This window comes from Mastigoproctus giganteus, chromosome 4, assembly GCF_048544385.1.
Source record: "Mastigoproctus giganteus isolate SK-2022 chromosome 4, ASM4854438v1, whole genome shotgun sequence".
Lineage (NCBI taxonomy): Eukaryota > Metazoa > Arthropoda > Arachnida > Uropygi > Thelyphonidae > Mastigoproctus > Mastigoproctus giganteus.
Genome location: NC_143578.1, coordinates 236,429,541 through 236,446,120, shown reverse-complemented (window position 1 = coordinate 236,446,120; position 16,580 = coordinate 236,429,541). Strand labels below are relative to the sequence as shown.

General features: G+C 35.2%; 1 protein-coding gene across 6 annotated transcripts in view; it reads right to left on the bottom strand.

The window, feature by feature from the left end:
- LOC150087516 (laminin subunit alpha lam-3-like) overlaps positions 1–16,580 on the bottom strand; it is a 746,420-nt gene that overhangs the window by 273,897 nt on the left and 455,943 nt on the right. For all 6 annotated transcript variants that reach the window (XM_090371226.1, XM_090371225.1, XM_090371229.1 and 3 more), the window contains 2 exons: positions 10,064–10,176; positions 938–1,021 (listed from right to left, as the gene is read on the bottom strand). In XM_090371226.1, coding sequence (XP_090227352.1) covers positions 938–1,021; positions 10,064–10,176 — 197 coding nt within the window. The remainder of the gene's footprint in view (positions 1–937; positions 1,022–10,063; positions 10,177–16,580) is intronic.

Below are 16,580 nucleotides of genomic sequence, written 5' to 3'. Positions count from 1 at the left end.
ATCCATCCCCATATTTCTATTTATCATTTTACCTTTAAATGTTTTTATATACATAGCTTCTTTAACTTTTCTTTTGATAAAATACCTTTCCCCAATTACTTTGAGATTTTTTATATTAAAAGCATGGAACATTTGTATGAATGTTCTGCTAACTCCAATTTTCTAGCATTTCCTTTTTCTCATGTTTACAATGTTTGGAAATTCTAGTTTCAAAAAATCTCCCTGTCTTGCAATATACATTTTCCCACAGCCACACTTGTTTTTTTCCACATAAAACATGTCTTCTCCTACTTGAGGGAGATCACATAACATAATATTTGGCCCACTGTATTTACTGGTTTAATACCACATCCAGTTCATATCAGTTAAAAATAATCATAAGTTTCTTCCCTATTCTTTTTATGTACAGTATTGTGACTGCTTTTTTTTTTTTCTGCGAAATAGCTTTCATGTAATCCCCCCCATGTATTTGCATATCATTTTGTTGACAGTGCCTCACAGAAATTCACTATCAGCAAGAGTTATGGAGATGTGTTTAAGTTAATCATTTAATTTTTTCAGATTGCAAACTCTTATTGGTTCTCACTTTAGTGTTTTGATGACACTCTTTTTAATATTCACTGGGTGGTTCAAATTCGTGCAGTTACTGGGTTCCTCTGATTCACCAAACAGGAGTCAATCAATTTCTTATAATGTCATCTCCTTTTCCTTTCTTTTCTGAACAATCTAATCATCCAGAAAGGTAGTGCAAGTGATTGATCAAGGGACTAGCAGAAGATCAAGAACATGATAATGTTAAAAATATGGTGCAATGTGTATTAATCGGTAATTATCTCTTAAAATAAATAAATCCACAAAGAAAATGACTCTTTTAAAGTCATGATTAAGGAAATATTTTGATGGGGCTCTGTTAAGAAAGAATATTTTAACTACTTACCTTTCACAATGTCGTCCCTCATAGCCAGGTAAACAGTTGGTACAAATGTAATTCAAGTGATCAATATCACAACTGTCACTGAAACTAAAAAAAAAAAAAAAAAAAATTAATAAATAAATTAATTAAATAAAACATTATTAAAAATTGTTTGAGCATTTTCAAGATATCAAGATATTCATTACATTAATAATGGTATTCTCAAAAAAAAAAAAAAAAAAAAACACATCAGAAGAAGAGATCAAAAGAAAAGATCAGCCTAGGAAATAAATGTATCCTTCATTTCTTTATCAATATTGTCTTGATTCATCCAATTGCTGTTTACATTTACATAAACTTTTCTGTTTCACAAGACTTGTTTTCTTGCTGTTTACATTTACATAAACTTTTCTGTTTCACAAGACTTGTTTTCTTGCTGTTGACATTTATTGTGAATATTTTTGTTTTGAAGACATATGGCTATTAATGTCACTTCCTGTCTACAGGCTGTAGACTTGTATATAATTTTAGGCTTGTATATAATTTTCATTTATACTGTTTTGTTGCTTGCTTTGCAGCTCTGTTCAAATATGTCTAAGTATTTTTAGATTAGAGTTTAAATGTAATGGAATATAGTTCACTATACACTATTTCTTTTTGCTATTATAAACTTTTCTCTTCTATTTCAGGGAATGTCTATTCTTCTTCTCCTTATCTTCTATCCAACTTTCCCTTCCCTTTCCTTCCGATCCCCATACTTCTCATTCTTATATCTCCACTTCCTTTCCCTAAACACCTTGGGGCTCCCAGGCTTGCCTGATAGCCCCAGTAAGTGTCTCTGGTAATGAAGTTGTCCCTGGCCTGACTCCCAACCTTGTGGCCAAGGTTGGGAGTCAGGGGGCAGGGGACCAGATGTCCCCTGCCCCCTGGCTGCGCCCCCTGGCTGCAAAATTGCCAGGTACTGGCACTCAACACAACACCATACATACTTACACACCTACATACACACACACACACTTGCCAGCCTTGGTTTTTTGCCTTTTCAGATGCTACAGCAGTATATAGGGGGAACCCTGGAGACTGCAATTAAAACAAACACATCTTGACCTTGATCTTGTTTCACAGAACTGGGTTTAGTATTAGTAATGGTAAAATGGTAATACTTTAGTATTAGTAATGGGGCTTAGAGGGGAACAGGCATTCTGTTCCCCTCTAAGCCCCATTACTAATACTACACTCAGTCTAAAACACTGATGAATCATCCAATATCTTTCTATTTCAGAAGATTTAGGAGATGTCCGTTTGGCCTACCTCCCTAAAATCCACTCATGCAAACCTTCTCGATGGTAAGCCCTGTTCCGTCACTTAGGTGGCAACGAATGTGTAGAGTGGTTCTCTTCAAGACGCCTGGTCAGCGTGAAGAGGAAAAGACCAAACCCTCTAGCACATGACAGCACAACAAAACAAATGGCCCTCAGTTATCAGCAGCTTTCACTCCCCCCCCTCTTATGGCAGTGAGAGGATCAGAGTGGAAGCAGAGGGTACTAAGGATCTCTGGGTACGATCAGGCTGCCATGCACGGAAACTGAACTTGGCCTGTTACAACGTAAGATCGCTCATTGGTGAAGACAGGATAATAGAGCTGGAAAAGGAATTAGAAATTGTAAATTGGAATATCATCGGTTTGGCTGAAAGAAGAAGAAGAAATTAATCACTTATAAGTTTATCAAGTGGAAATCTGCTGTACACCAATGGAAACAGTGAAAGGAGTGAAGATGGAGTTGACTTTCTGGTCCATAAAGATATAAAAAACAACATTTTGGAATTCAAAAGTACATCACCAAGGGTGTCAAGACTACTACTCAGGATTTCTAAGTGGTATAAGCTAAAGGCTATAATGATTTATGCACCTGGTCAATGCTAAGGTTGGAAAGAGACAAAACAGCACAGAAAGGGGAACTATAGGAAATTTTGGAATTGGTGAAAGAAATGAAAGAGGTGAAAGACTTGTGGAATTTGCAGAATCTAGAAGATTGTCAGTAATGAACACTTTTTTCAAGAAAAGGGTGAACAGAAAGTGGACATGGAAGAGCCCAAATGGATTAACAACTAATGAAATCAACTTCATCCTCACTAACAGAAGGTATATTGTAAATGATGTTACTGTCCTGAACAAGGTAAATGTTGGAAGTGATCACAGAATGGTAAGATGCACACTTGATATAGATGTAAGAAAAGAAAGGAAAACACTGACTCAAATAAATAATACAAAGGTCTTTGAGATAACAGAAGAGGAGAAAAAGCAGTATGTACTGGAACTTAAGAATACGTTTGAGCTTCTGCAGACTGCTCAGGACCAAGATATCGACGAGGAATATTACAACTTTCTGAAAGTTATAAAGCCCAAGAAATCTATAGGTAAAAAGAAATCCAAAGAAGAAAAAAATCAGTCAAGAAACACTTGTCATGATGACCTGAAGACGACAAATGAAGAGCAAGAAAAACACTGACAGGGAGAAAATTGAGTATACTGAGTTATGCAAAGCCATTAGAAAGAGACTTAGAGAGGACATAAGAAGATTTAGCACAAGAAAAGTAGAACAAGCATTAAGGGAAAACAAAGGATTTAAACCAGCAGTCATGAGCAGTAATACAGAAAGACAAATGATACTGAAAACTGAAGAATAGCTATCGTGTACTTATGAATAGCAGAGAAGGCATAATTCAAATAGCAGAAGACTACTATAAAGAGTTATACAAGGAGCGAGGGAATGATGCCAGCAGTGAAGAAGATGGATCGCAAATTAGTAACACATACAATATACCTGATATCCTTCTTGATGAAGTAGAACATGCGTTGAAGGAAATGAAGAATCAGAAAGCTCTGGGGGAAGATGAAGTTACTGTAGAGTTGTTAAAATTGGGAGGAAGAGACATGACACAAAAATTGGCAAGACTCTTCACAAAATGCATTAGAAAATGTGTGACACCTAAGCAGTGGAATAATGCAATCATAGTTTGCTGCATAAGAAAGGAGATAAATCAGAAATTGGAAATTATAGACCAATTAGCTTGTTATCCCATATCTACAAGTTGTTCACAAGGATCATTACTAACAGATTAGAAAGAATACTTGATGAGAATCAACCGAAAGAGCAAGCTGGCTTTAGGACAGGATTCTCAACTATGGATCACCTTCACGTAATGTCACAGCTAATGGAGAAAGCAAATGAATATAAAACACCATTATGCCTGGCATTTGTGGATTATGAAAAGGCATTTGACTCCATACAGCATAAGGCAATGTTTCGGGCACTGGAAAGACAAGGCATAGATACCCCATATATTATGATTTTGAAGAAAATATATGAGAATGCTACCTCCTTTATCAGACTAGACAAAGACAGTAATAAATTTAAAATTGAAAAAGATGTTCGACAAGGAGACACAATATCGCTGAAGTTGTTTACTGCTGCCCTTGAGGAAGCTTTCAGAAGATTAGACTGGTCAATGTGAATGGAGAGTACCTAAACCATTTACAATTTGCAGATGACATTGTGGTCATAAGCCACAATCCCAAAGAATTAGAGGAAAATCTTAATCAGTTATGCAGAGTTAGTAAGGATTTTGGACTAATGATGAATATGGCTAAAACAAAAGTAATGATGAACAAGTATGCCACAGAAAGGGATATAATGATTGAAGGAGCAGTAATTGAAAAGGTGGAGTCATATACTTATCTGGGACAAGTCATTAGCTGTAATAATGATAAATGGATGGAAGTCAAGAGAAGAATAAATTTTGGATGGATAGCATTCAGGAAATATAGTCACATACTGAGGAGCAATATCCCAATTTGTCTGAAATATAAAATAATGAACCAATGTATACTCCCCACTATTACATGGAAGTGAAACTTCGGCACTCACCAAAAGAGTGGAAGAGAAGATGAGAACACAGTGAAGAATGGAACGTTTTATATTGGGAATTAGACTGTTAGATAAGAAGAGAAACATAGGGATTATGCAGCAAATCCAGTAAAGGACATTCTTATCAAAACTAAAGAACTAAAATGGTCTTGGGCAGGACACATAGCTTGAAGACATGATGACAGATGGAGTAAGAAAATAACAGAATGGTACCCAAGAAGAGCTAAGAGAAAACCTGTAAGACAACAATGGAGATAGACAAATGAAATTCATGAGTTTGTGGGTAGTAAATGGATGGCCATTGCACAAAACAGAAGGAACTGGAAAGTTTCTGGAGAGGCCTTCATCCTGCAGTGGATTGAAAATGGCTGATGAATGGTAAAAAAAAAAAAAAAATTCCCAGAATTAAATTGCACCAATTCACAGCTGGCCACTTAAATTTAACAAAACAGCTTATACTGGGAGAAATTAACTTTCCATATATTAACTGGAACTTGTGGACTGATGACACACACTAGCAGAGCTTTTCTGGATGTATTAGTTAACTGTTTTCTTCAGCAGCATGGTAGGGAGCCAAGAGAAAAAGCTACACTCTAGATCAGATTATCAGCAGTAACTCTTCATGCACTAAGAATTTCCAGATAAAGGAATTACTAGGTGGCAGTGGGTATAATATATTGCTCTGGGATTTACTTAAAGATACAACTAATATTGAAGGTAAATGGAATGAATTTGCCTTTCATAAAGGTGATTACAATGGCCTTAGACAGTTTAAGTTCTTTTAAATGAGACCAACAGATGATGTTAACTGACTGAAAATTCTAAATGAGAAGTAATCTGGAAATTAATCATAGAAGTTAATAAGCTTTACATACAAAATAAGAGATAATTTCCAAGGTTTAAACCTAAATGGATGTCAGATGAACTGATGAGGCCAGTGGCAGAGAATAAATACGCATGGAATTATTATAAATTACCAGGGGACACAGAAACCTACTCCAAGTACAAAATAAAATTTAAAAAAAAGTACAAACTAAGCTACCGTCAAGTCACTACTAGAGTTAAGCAAGCTAAGCAAGCTCAGCATGTTTGTGAGGCAACAAGAGGGAGCAATACTCTTGATCTGATTATCAGTAGTGATTCTTCATGCATTAAGAACCTGCAGATAAATGAACCACTAGGTGGCAGTGATCACAGTGTGTTGAAGTGGGATTTACTCAAGGAGGTAACTACCATCAGAGGTAAAGGGAAGGGTTTTTGTTTTCGTAAAGGCGACTATGATGGTCTGAGACAGTATTTAAATTCTATACAGTGGGACCAACTGATGATGTTACCAACAGCAAACTCAAAATGGGAAGCATTCAAGGAACTAATCTTGGTGGCTACCAGGCTTTACATACCAACTAAGAAATATTGTTCAAGGCTTAGGCCTAAATGGTTGTCAGATGGACTAATGAGACATGTGGCAGAGAAGAAAAATGCATGGGATACATACAAATTAATGGGTGACATGGAAGCCTATGATAGATATAAGTTGGTCTGTAACCAAGTCACAAAGGAGATTAGGCAGGCAAAGGCAGACTACGAAAAATCCTTGGCAAAGGATGCAAAGAAAAACAGAAAGGAGTTCTTTACATACTTGAACTCGAGAAGGAAAGGGATGAATCAGATTGGTCCACTGGATATTGATGGTTCAACAGTTGAGGATCCTGCTCAGGTGGCTAACAATCTAAACGAGTATTTTGCATCTACATTCATGCATGAGGAGTTATTCAGGAAGGAGAATGATGTAGGTAAAGTAAACATTGGCAGTGAGCTGGATGATTTTGTAATAACTGAGAGGAAAGTGGAGGAGAGATTGTTGAGGATAAACATAAAAAAGGCACCTGGGGTGGATGGGATCTATCCAGTTATATTAAAGGAGGCAGCAAAGGAAGTATGCAAACCCCTAGCCATAATTATGAGAGCTTCTTTGGACTCAGGGGAGGTACCCATAGACTGGAGATGTGCAAATGTAACCCCAATTCACAAAGGAGGATCAAAGGCTGACACAAGTAATTATAGACCTGTTAGTTTAACTTCTGTTCCAGGTAAATTAATGGAGGCACTGGTTAAAGAAGCACTGCAGGATCATCTAGACAAGAATTCAGTTATAGCTCAGACGCAGCATTGTTTTGTTAAGGGCAGGTCTTGCCTGACCAATTTGATTGGATACTATGATGTAGTCACAAAAGAACTGGATGCAGGGAATAACTTTGATATTATATATTTGGATCTTAGAAAGGCTTTTGATACTGTTGCACATGGAAGACTGCTGCACAAATTGGAGCAGTGTGGCATTGGAGGCAAATTGCTGCTATGGATAAGGGGATGGTTGAGTGGCAGAAGACAGAGAGTGGTAATCAATGGACACTGCTCAACGTGGACTAATGTTATTAGTGGAGTTCCTCAAGGTTCAGTGTTGGGTCCATTGTTGTTTTCGGTGTTTATGAATGATATTGATGATGGGATATCAAGTTTAATGTCTAAGTTTGCAGATGATACAAAGGTTGGCAGGGTCGTTAAGGACACTACTGACGCTATGCTGCTGCAACAGGATCTGGAAAGGTTGAACAGATGGGTTGAGAGGTGGCAAATGAAGTTTAACATTGACAAATGTAAAGTACTACATATGGGTAACAGTAACCCCAGAGCAATGTATCAACTCTGCGGTACTACACTGACAGTGGTGGAGAATGAAAAGGACCTGGGGGTAATTGTGCAGGCAGATATGAAGTTCTCTGAGCAGTGCAGACGAGCTGCAAGGGTAGCTCATGGTGTCTTGTCAATGATATATAGGAATTTTTCTAGCAGGGATAAGGAGGTGATTATTCCCTTGTATAAGGCAATGGTTAGGCCACATCTCGAGTACTGTATACAGGTCTGGAGGCCTCATTTCAAGAAGGATGTAGAGCTGCTGGAACGGGTACAGAGAAGGGCAACAAGATTAGTAAATGGAACAAAGGGTTGCTCTTACGAAGAAAGGCTTAAGTTTTGCAAATTACAGAGTCTGGAGACTAGGCACCGGCGAGGTGATCTGATAGAGGTGTATAAGGCTTTGAATGGTTTGAACATGCTCAATGCCAATGGGGTTCTTCATATTTCTCAGAATAATCACCTCAGAGGGCATAAATTCAAATTGAGGAAGGACGGATGTCGGATAGATGTGCGGAAATTTGCCTTTGGCCAGCGGGTGGTTGGTTGGTGGAACCGACTTCCATCACTTGTTGTTGAAGTTGATAGCCTAAACAAATTTAAAGCTCAACTGGACATGTATTTCGAACGAACGGAGGGGTGAAATGGGAGAGGGTTTTTTTTTTTTTTTTTGGCTGATGCTGAATAAGCTTGCTTTCTTGCATCATATGCCTCTACTAATGCTAATGCTAATGCTAATGCTAAGATAATTATGAGAAGTCTTTGGCTAAGAATGCAAAGAATTCTTTGTTTATGTTAACACTTGAAGGGAAAAGGAGTGAACTATACTATTGGCCCACTGGATTCCCATCCATAAAAAAATTCCTGTGCGAATGTAGATGCAAAACATCTATTCAGTTTGTCAGCAACCTGAGCATGATCATCAATTGTTACACCACTAACATCTGGCAGACCAATATGTGATTAACCCTCTCGATCTAGTGTTTACATAAGTAAAGAAGTCTTTGCTACTTTTCTTTGCATTCTTTACCAGAGACTTCTCATAATCTGCCTTAGCTTGCCTAACCCACTTTGAGACTTGAATGTAGATTAGTTTATAACTACTGTAGGTTTCTTTTCTCCTGATAATTTACAAGCATCCCAAGAAAAACTAAGGATAAAAAATCCTTGTTTCAACCTGTGGCTACATGCAATAATACAAAGATTTCATATAAGTTCTCTAAATGAAATATTCTTAATATTTCATCTTTCTTGGAATGCATAAACATATCACATAAATAATTTCATTATCCAAAAAAATAGCCTCTTTTTTACATAATGTTATTTTTATTACAGGCAACTATTAACACCCAAATAAATCTCAACTCTACCCTATCTTACTACCTTAGAATACTGTTCCCATATCTGGGGCAATGCTCCCAAAATGTCTCTAAAAGCCCTTTGAGTCAGTTCAAAATGGGAAAACCAACAAAAAATCAACAACCTCCTCAAAAACATATTTGAATCTCTATTAAGGAACTGTTTCATTGCTGCATATCTTTTCTACAGATAATTCTACAGGCATGAATTCTTCCTGGCTGGCATCTCACACTTCATCATTTTCTCTTAAATAACTAGGATATATAAACAATTCTTTCAACATTCCTTTACTTTTCACCTCTGAAAACTTTTCTTATTTGCATTATTTCCTTCTACTTTAATTTTAAGAGTATACATAGATTTCAGTAGCTTTTCATGTAAGGCTATTAAAATATATATTTTTAATTACCATAAAAAAAAAAGAAGCTTTATAGTGTTTCACCCTTTTTTTGGGTTCCTTTATATTAAAATTTATATTGTCAATAATTTATCAGATGAATCTGATGGATGCATCCACTCACTGAGGAGATGATAATAGCATTGTAATAGCTATCTATATAATGGTTCTGAGGACCCAAACAACTAACTGTATCTTCTTTTGGGCAGTGCTATTTATGTGAAATAAATACCATAGTAATTTGTAGTAAAAGAAAGTAAAAATTACTGAAAATTCTTCCAGAGTTAGTTATAAACTTTGGAAAAATTTTCTTACTTTTTGAAACATTTATTTGTCAATTTTACTTTCAAACATTTATTTGTCAATATGAAATATTTCATGTGTATCATATGAAAATTAGTTCTGTATTATTCTAAATACTTTTGTCTAGGATTTGTTCAATTTGTAATTCAATGCAGCTTTAATTTGAGTCCTCTTGTTGATCTAGTTATTCCTTGCTGAACTAAAACTTGAACAGAAGAATTAAAAAAAAAAAAAAGAAAAGAAATTTAAACAAAATATAGGAGTTAGAAACACAACATCACTCTGTATGAAGTATAAAGCTAAATTTATCGGGGATATTTTGATGGTTTAGTTATATGGTGAATGCTGCTTCTGATTCCTGTATAAATTTCAGGAGCAGCATCCACCATACAAAAAATACAATGTTTATATGTCATAGAGAAACAGGGTGTTATATCAAAATATTCATAAAGATATTATACTGTTTACCTATTGTTGACCAATGGGCAAGCACATGGACTGCAAGGTTCAATTTCAGGATCACCATAATATCCTCTAGCACAAAAATTACAAGATGGTCCAGTAGTATGTTCTGTGCAATTCTGAAATTGTTCAAAATTAATCATCTGCCATTTCACACATATTTTATGTAACAATCCTATTTTGAATTTTCATTCATAATTTAATAATGACTTCAAAATATTATACAGCAAAGTTCTAAATTTAGCTGCTGATAATGTTGCACCATAAATGCTAATACAGAATCATAACAATTAGAGAAATTATTTATATAAGAAAAAAAGTCATGAATGAAAAACGGTTATGAACTGCAAAGATTTGTTTGATACACCCTAGTTAAAATAAATATTAAAAGAGAGCAAAACAGAATGGTACCCATGCACATTATTTCTTTAAAATTGAGAAATTCTCAAATAAAAAGTTTGATAATTTTTCAATTTTAAGGGTATAATGTGCCCATTGGGAGTCATGGCCCACCACTCATTGGGCAATGACTCCCAATCCAAACAAGTGGATTGAGAGTAATGACCCAATGGAGTGTTTGCCAAGGTCACCCAATTTATTCCTCATAGATATTTTTTAGTGAGGTTATTTAAAAGACTACAGGTGACCCCCGCTTAACGCCGATAATTCATTCCGGAAAAACAGAGCGCTAAGTGAATCCGCGCTAAGCGAGCTCCGCATTCCCATAAGGTATTTGTAAGTTGCGGTCGGTGCCACAGGATATTTCCTAATCAATATTAAATGGTAGTGAAAAGATGCACAAATGTCGGTCAAAATATTTAATATTTAAATATTTGTACATATAAAATATTCTGCATTACATACGTATATAATTATATGGTAACTATTTACGTATCAAAATTAAACTTAAAATTCCAATTAAAATCATGAATTTAATTGATCTAAATTTATGAATTTAATCATGAAAAATGTGTCGATTTTGGGTTGAACTTTGGCCCTCTTCTAAATAAACTAAAAGGGGTATTAATTTTAAATTCCCCGCAGTGTTACCACCCAACAATAAAGTCACCCGATCCTTCGCCGCTTTGAAACCTGGCATGTTTTTTTCTTCTTTCAATATGAAATTTCTTTTAGGCATTCGTTTCCACAAAAGTCCTGCTTTATCTGTGTTATAAACTTGTTGAGAAGTACCCCTCTTCAATAATTTTAACAAGTTCTTTTTTGAAAGTTTCGGCTCCTTGATCTGCACTTGCGGCTTCTCCCTAGATTTTAAATCTATTCAACCAGCTCTTAAAATTTTTTAAAGGGTTCCACATTTTTTTTTTTTTTTTTTTTTTTAGTTGAGTTTTCTTCAGATCATCATATTGGCTAATCTCTTTTTTTTTTTTTTTTATAATATTTAACTTAACCGAATTCTACATTGGATATTATCTTCAATAAAATTAGTTAGTCTTTCCATTTTAATCCTAATAGCCGACCTAGCCCTAGTTGCTTGCAGTGGAACAGCTATCTTTCCTGCTGCTAAAATTAATTCTTTATTTTTTTATAATTGTTCTTACAGTTAAACTTGCAAGTCCTAAATTATGGCACACATCTGCTTGTCGTTGACGGGAATCGATTTGCTTCAAAACGTCTAATTTAATTTTCATATTCAGTCTTTTTCTTACATTTATAGTCTTCGCACTGTGCCCAGACTTTGCTTTTTCATTCTTATCGGCCATTATTAACTCTTCGAAAATGTAACTGTGTTGGTTGCATTAATTACGATACAATGTTCGAGTAAACTGTCCGTTACACACGATGTCTAATACTGTACTGAGTGATGACTCGACTTCGGATAAATACATATAATGCAAATATTACAAGCAATATACTTGATCATTTTTTAAAAGGTTGATCTCTGAACTACATAACAAGTCACTGCACTGCAATTAAATTAGCGTGCGAGAAAATTTCAAAATTTCACTGAGTGTGGGAAAATTTCTCAAGTTGGCGTGGGAAACATTTTAATGCTGTTTTGCTATTCATTTTCAAGCTATCGACTCCATCAATGAAACGATTTCGTTAAATATCCCAAAAATGCAATCTGTAAAAGAGCATTATAGTGATCTGTGACAGTGTTATAGTCAGATACAGGTTATAATATAAGAACAGCATTATAGCAAATCAGCGTAAAGCAAACCGCGTTATAACGGGGACCTGCTGTATATAAATTTGGGTCCGAAGGTCCACACTTGAAGAAAGATATAGAGTTTCTAGAAGGGGTTAAAAGAAGGCCAATAAGAATGGTGAATGATGCTAATTGATGTTCATATAAAAGAATAGCCTAAAAGATGTAGACAAAGTCCAGGAGCTCACATCTGGTGAGTATGGGCTTGACACACCCAGGGTCCTGAGCTGGATATCATCATTCTTCTCTTTCTTGGTGATTTCCTTCTACTGCTCTCTCTCTCTCTCTCTCTCTCTCTCTCTCTCTCTCTCTCTCTCTCTCTCTCTCTCTCTCTCTCTCAGGGTAACTCAGAAATATTTTTTGGCTGGTGCAGCATAAGCCTCAGGCTTCCTTGCACCATATGGCTAATAATAATAATAATAATAAAAAGCATTACAAGTAGACATATTAGGAATATCTGATAGGGGTTGTCCCTAAGATATAAGGGCCCTGAAAGGAATTCATAAAATGAATGGGGGAATATATTTTCACTGGAAGAAGGAAAAAGAACCTGGGAACAAAAATACAAAATTTTGAGGAGTAACAGAGACTGGATCTCATGAAATTTGCTTTTGGGCATGATGTTGTAGATCACTAAAATGAATTCCTTGCCACAGTAGCTGAGACAGAGAATTTGTTAAAGTTCAAAACAGAATTGGACAGCCACTCCTATAGTGATGAGGAAGTTTTTTTTTTTTTTTTTTATGAAAACCCCAAACACGAAAGGTATCAAAACCTATAGTACTTAGTACCTTGCATGGGTTGAAGGAGAAGTATGGGGGGAGGGGATGCCAGAAACTTTGCTCTAGAGACTAAACATGGGTTTCACCACTTCAAGCCTCCAATAAGCAAAGTGGTGGTATTTCACCGGTTGATGAAAGTCATCTACCACCTATGAGTAATAGAAAAATAAATTTTTTTTTGGTTTGGCAGATGCAGAAAAGTCCATTTACTTGCATAATTTAATCATTATAATACTAATACTATTCCAGAAACTTTGCACTGTGGAGAACCTAAAAAGAATAAAACAGTAATAACTAAAGAATTCACTGAAATTGATCTTTTTGTGTACCAAAATGATTGCTTTCATGCATCAAAGCTTTTGAAATTTTACATACCTTTCTATATGGCCATAAAAAATTTAGGGTTTGTCAAATAATGTAAAAAAAAAGCTTAAAAGTTTAGTTTCTCCTATAATGTTTCTACACTTTTCTGTAGAACTTAAAGTGGACGGTGACTTGGCACACCCTGACAGAGTAAAATGGCCACAGCAAAATTAAAAATTTTTAAAGGATTTTAAGTCAAACTTTGACTTAAAGTTTGACTTAAGTCCAAATTATCCTGCTGGGAATGAGTGAACATTTCAAACAAGATAAGCAACAGAGAAGAAGCATCAAGGAAGATGAGATGCAGTTATGATAGACAAGTAAAAGTACATCTGGCATTAGAGTTCAGGTGATCACAAAAGAAAATGACATTCAAATGTTCATTTTGACTAAAGTATCTTTGTTCATCTCAAATGATTTGTTGTTCTGAGCAGGGCTCCCACTCCTGGGTTTTTCCACCCAGATCTGGGTTTTTTGATTGTCATCTGGGTTGATAGGTTTTTTTCACAAAAATATCTCATTATCTGGGTTTTTTCGGTAATTTTTAATTTTAAGTCAATTTATTTTTATTTCTTGTAAATACAATAAAATTTAATACATTTAATAACAGTTTACAATTTTCTTAATTTTATATTCTAATCATAATTTGTAATATCTCAAGTGCTTGTACAAAATACTACAAATGTAAAAGGATTTCAAAGTTTTCGCAGGGTTCTACACTATGAAGTTACGCTTACATGTTCATACATGTAAGCATACATGATCGTGTTACTAACATGTATGCGCAGCCTATTGAGCAGGCGGAAGGCGGTCTTTACTGCACAGTCTTTTGTGATCGTTCATGGTATTATTGCATTATTTGGGGTGATTTTTACATTTATGCGTATACTACATACAGTGATATAATAAATTTAAATTGTAGTGACTATTTCTATTTTATGTTAATGGATTAGTGATTTATTTTTTATTTTATAGAACATTTTAAATAAGATAATTGCTAATTAGCCATACCCACATATTGCCCACAATGTCTGAAACTTGTTCCCCACAGAGAAAGATGAGTAAACATTAGCATTAGTAGAGGCATTTGATGCAAGAAAGCAAGCTTATGCAGCATCAGCCAAAAAAAAACCCACTTCCACTTCACCCCTCTGTTCGTTCAAAATACCTGTCCAGCTGAGACTTAAACTTATTTAGGCTATCAACCTCCACGACAAGGGATGGAAGTCTGTTCCACCAACCAACCACCCGCTGGCTAAAGGCAAATTTCCGCACGTCTATACTACATCTGTCTTTCCTCAATTTGAATTTATGCCCTCTCAGGTGATTCCTCTGAGCTAGAGGAAGAATCCCATCAGCATTGAGCATGCTTAAACCATTCAAGGCTTTATACACCTCTATCAGATCACCTCGCTGGTGCCTAGTCTCCAGACACTGTAATTTGCAAAACTTAAGCCTTTCTTCGTAAGAAGAAAGGCTTATGTTTTGCGTAAACGGTGGTATACTCAAAATTTTAGAAATGAATGGTTAGAAGATCTGGAATTAAAGGATTGGTTGAAAGAAGACAGTAATGAAAAAGGTGCGTCTTACTGTATTTGTTGTGATATGAAATTAAAGAATGCCAATAAATCGATGTTACTAGCACATAAAAATACAGTTAAACATAAAAAAAAAAGTGCAAATATTGCTAAGACAAGTTCAACGTTAGACACGTTCTTCACAAAACATAAACCTACGAGAATGAAGAAGTAGCAAAGGCAGAGTTAACAATTGCTGCACTCATTTCTGAGCATAATGTTCCATTTGAGCAATGTGATCACGTTATAGAAGCATGTAAGAAAGCATTTCATAATAGCAATATTGCAAAACAAGTTCAGATGAAGGCGACTAAAGTCTCTTATCTTATACAAGATGGCATAGCCTATCATGAAAATATATACATTTCTAACATATGCAGAAACAACAAGTTTTCAATGATAATAGATGAAAGTACAGATTTATCTTTATCACAAGTTCTAGCTGTTGTTGTTAGATATTTTGATATTCAAAAACTTGATGTTGTAGATGTGTTACTTGACACTGTTTGTGTTGAAAATGGTATTTCAGAAGGGCTTTATCAAGCTGTAAAAGATCTTTTCATAGAAAAAAACATTCAAATAAGTAATCTCGTTGGCTTTGATAGTGATAATCGTGCCACTATGATGAGTACTAAGAGTAGGTTCCAGTCATTGCTAAAAAAGGATGACCATCAGTATTTATAATGGGATGTGTTTGCCATTCTTTTGCATTATGCGCTAGTCATTCAGTCAAGGTACTACCATCATATCTAGAAATATTTATAAAGGATATCTCTTGTTATTTTTCCCGTAGTAGTAAAAGATTAAACGAGTTCAAAATGATTCAAGATGTTGTAGATACTGCTAAGCATAAAATCCCCAAATTAGCACAAACACGTTGGTTATCCCGTGGCAATGTAATAAAAATTATTATTGAGCAGTGGGATGCGTTAGTTCTTTATTTTCAGTCTCAATCAAAAATTGATAAAATCGATGGTGCAGGGAATATTTACAATACTATGATCACCAAAGGAACTAAGCATATGTTGTTGTTTTTAGGATATGTACTGGAGAAAATAAACTGCCTGAATATTGAATTTCAATCTGAGCATTTCAGATTGCACTTACTTCATTCAATGGTTTCAATTGAGTATAAAAATATTCTTAGATTTTTCATAAAAGAAGTCATTACTTCGTGCAAGCTGGTTGAAATTGATCCAAGCAATGCAATAAATCATAAGCCTCTGAATAAAATATATTTGGGAGGCCGTTGTATGGCCTTATTAAATTCAACACTGCTTGGTGACAGTGAAAGCAGGTTTAAAAATGATTGTTTAAAATTTCTTGTTGAACTTTGTATGGAAATCAGAAAAAGATTTCCCCTAAATGATGGAATTATCGCCAGTCTCAATGTTCTTGACCTAGCAGTGATACATGATTGTGCCAATTCGCCAAGCTCAATTTTCCATTTAGCAATGCAGTTCCCTCACCTTGTTTCTGAAGACAAACTAGATCTTCTAGATGATGAATGGAGATCATTTCGTTTAAATCAAGATTTAGATTTCTCTTACAAAACCATCCCTGAGTTTTGGTATCTGTTACGTAATGTAAAAGATGGCTTTAATAATTCTAAATATGAGATTTTATCTAAC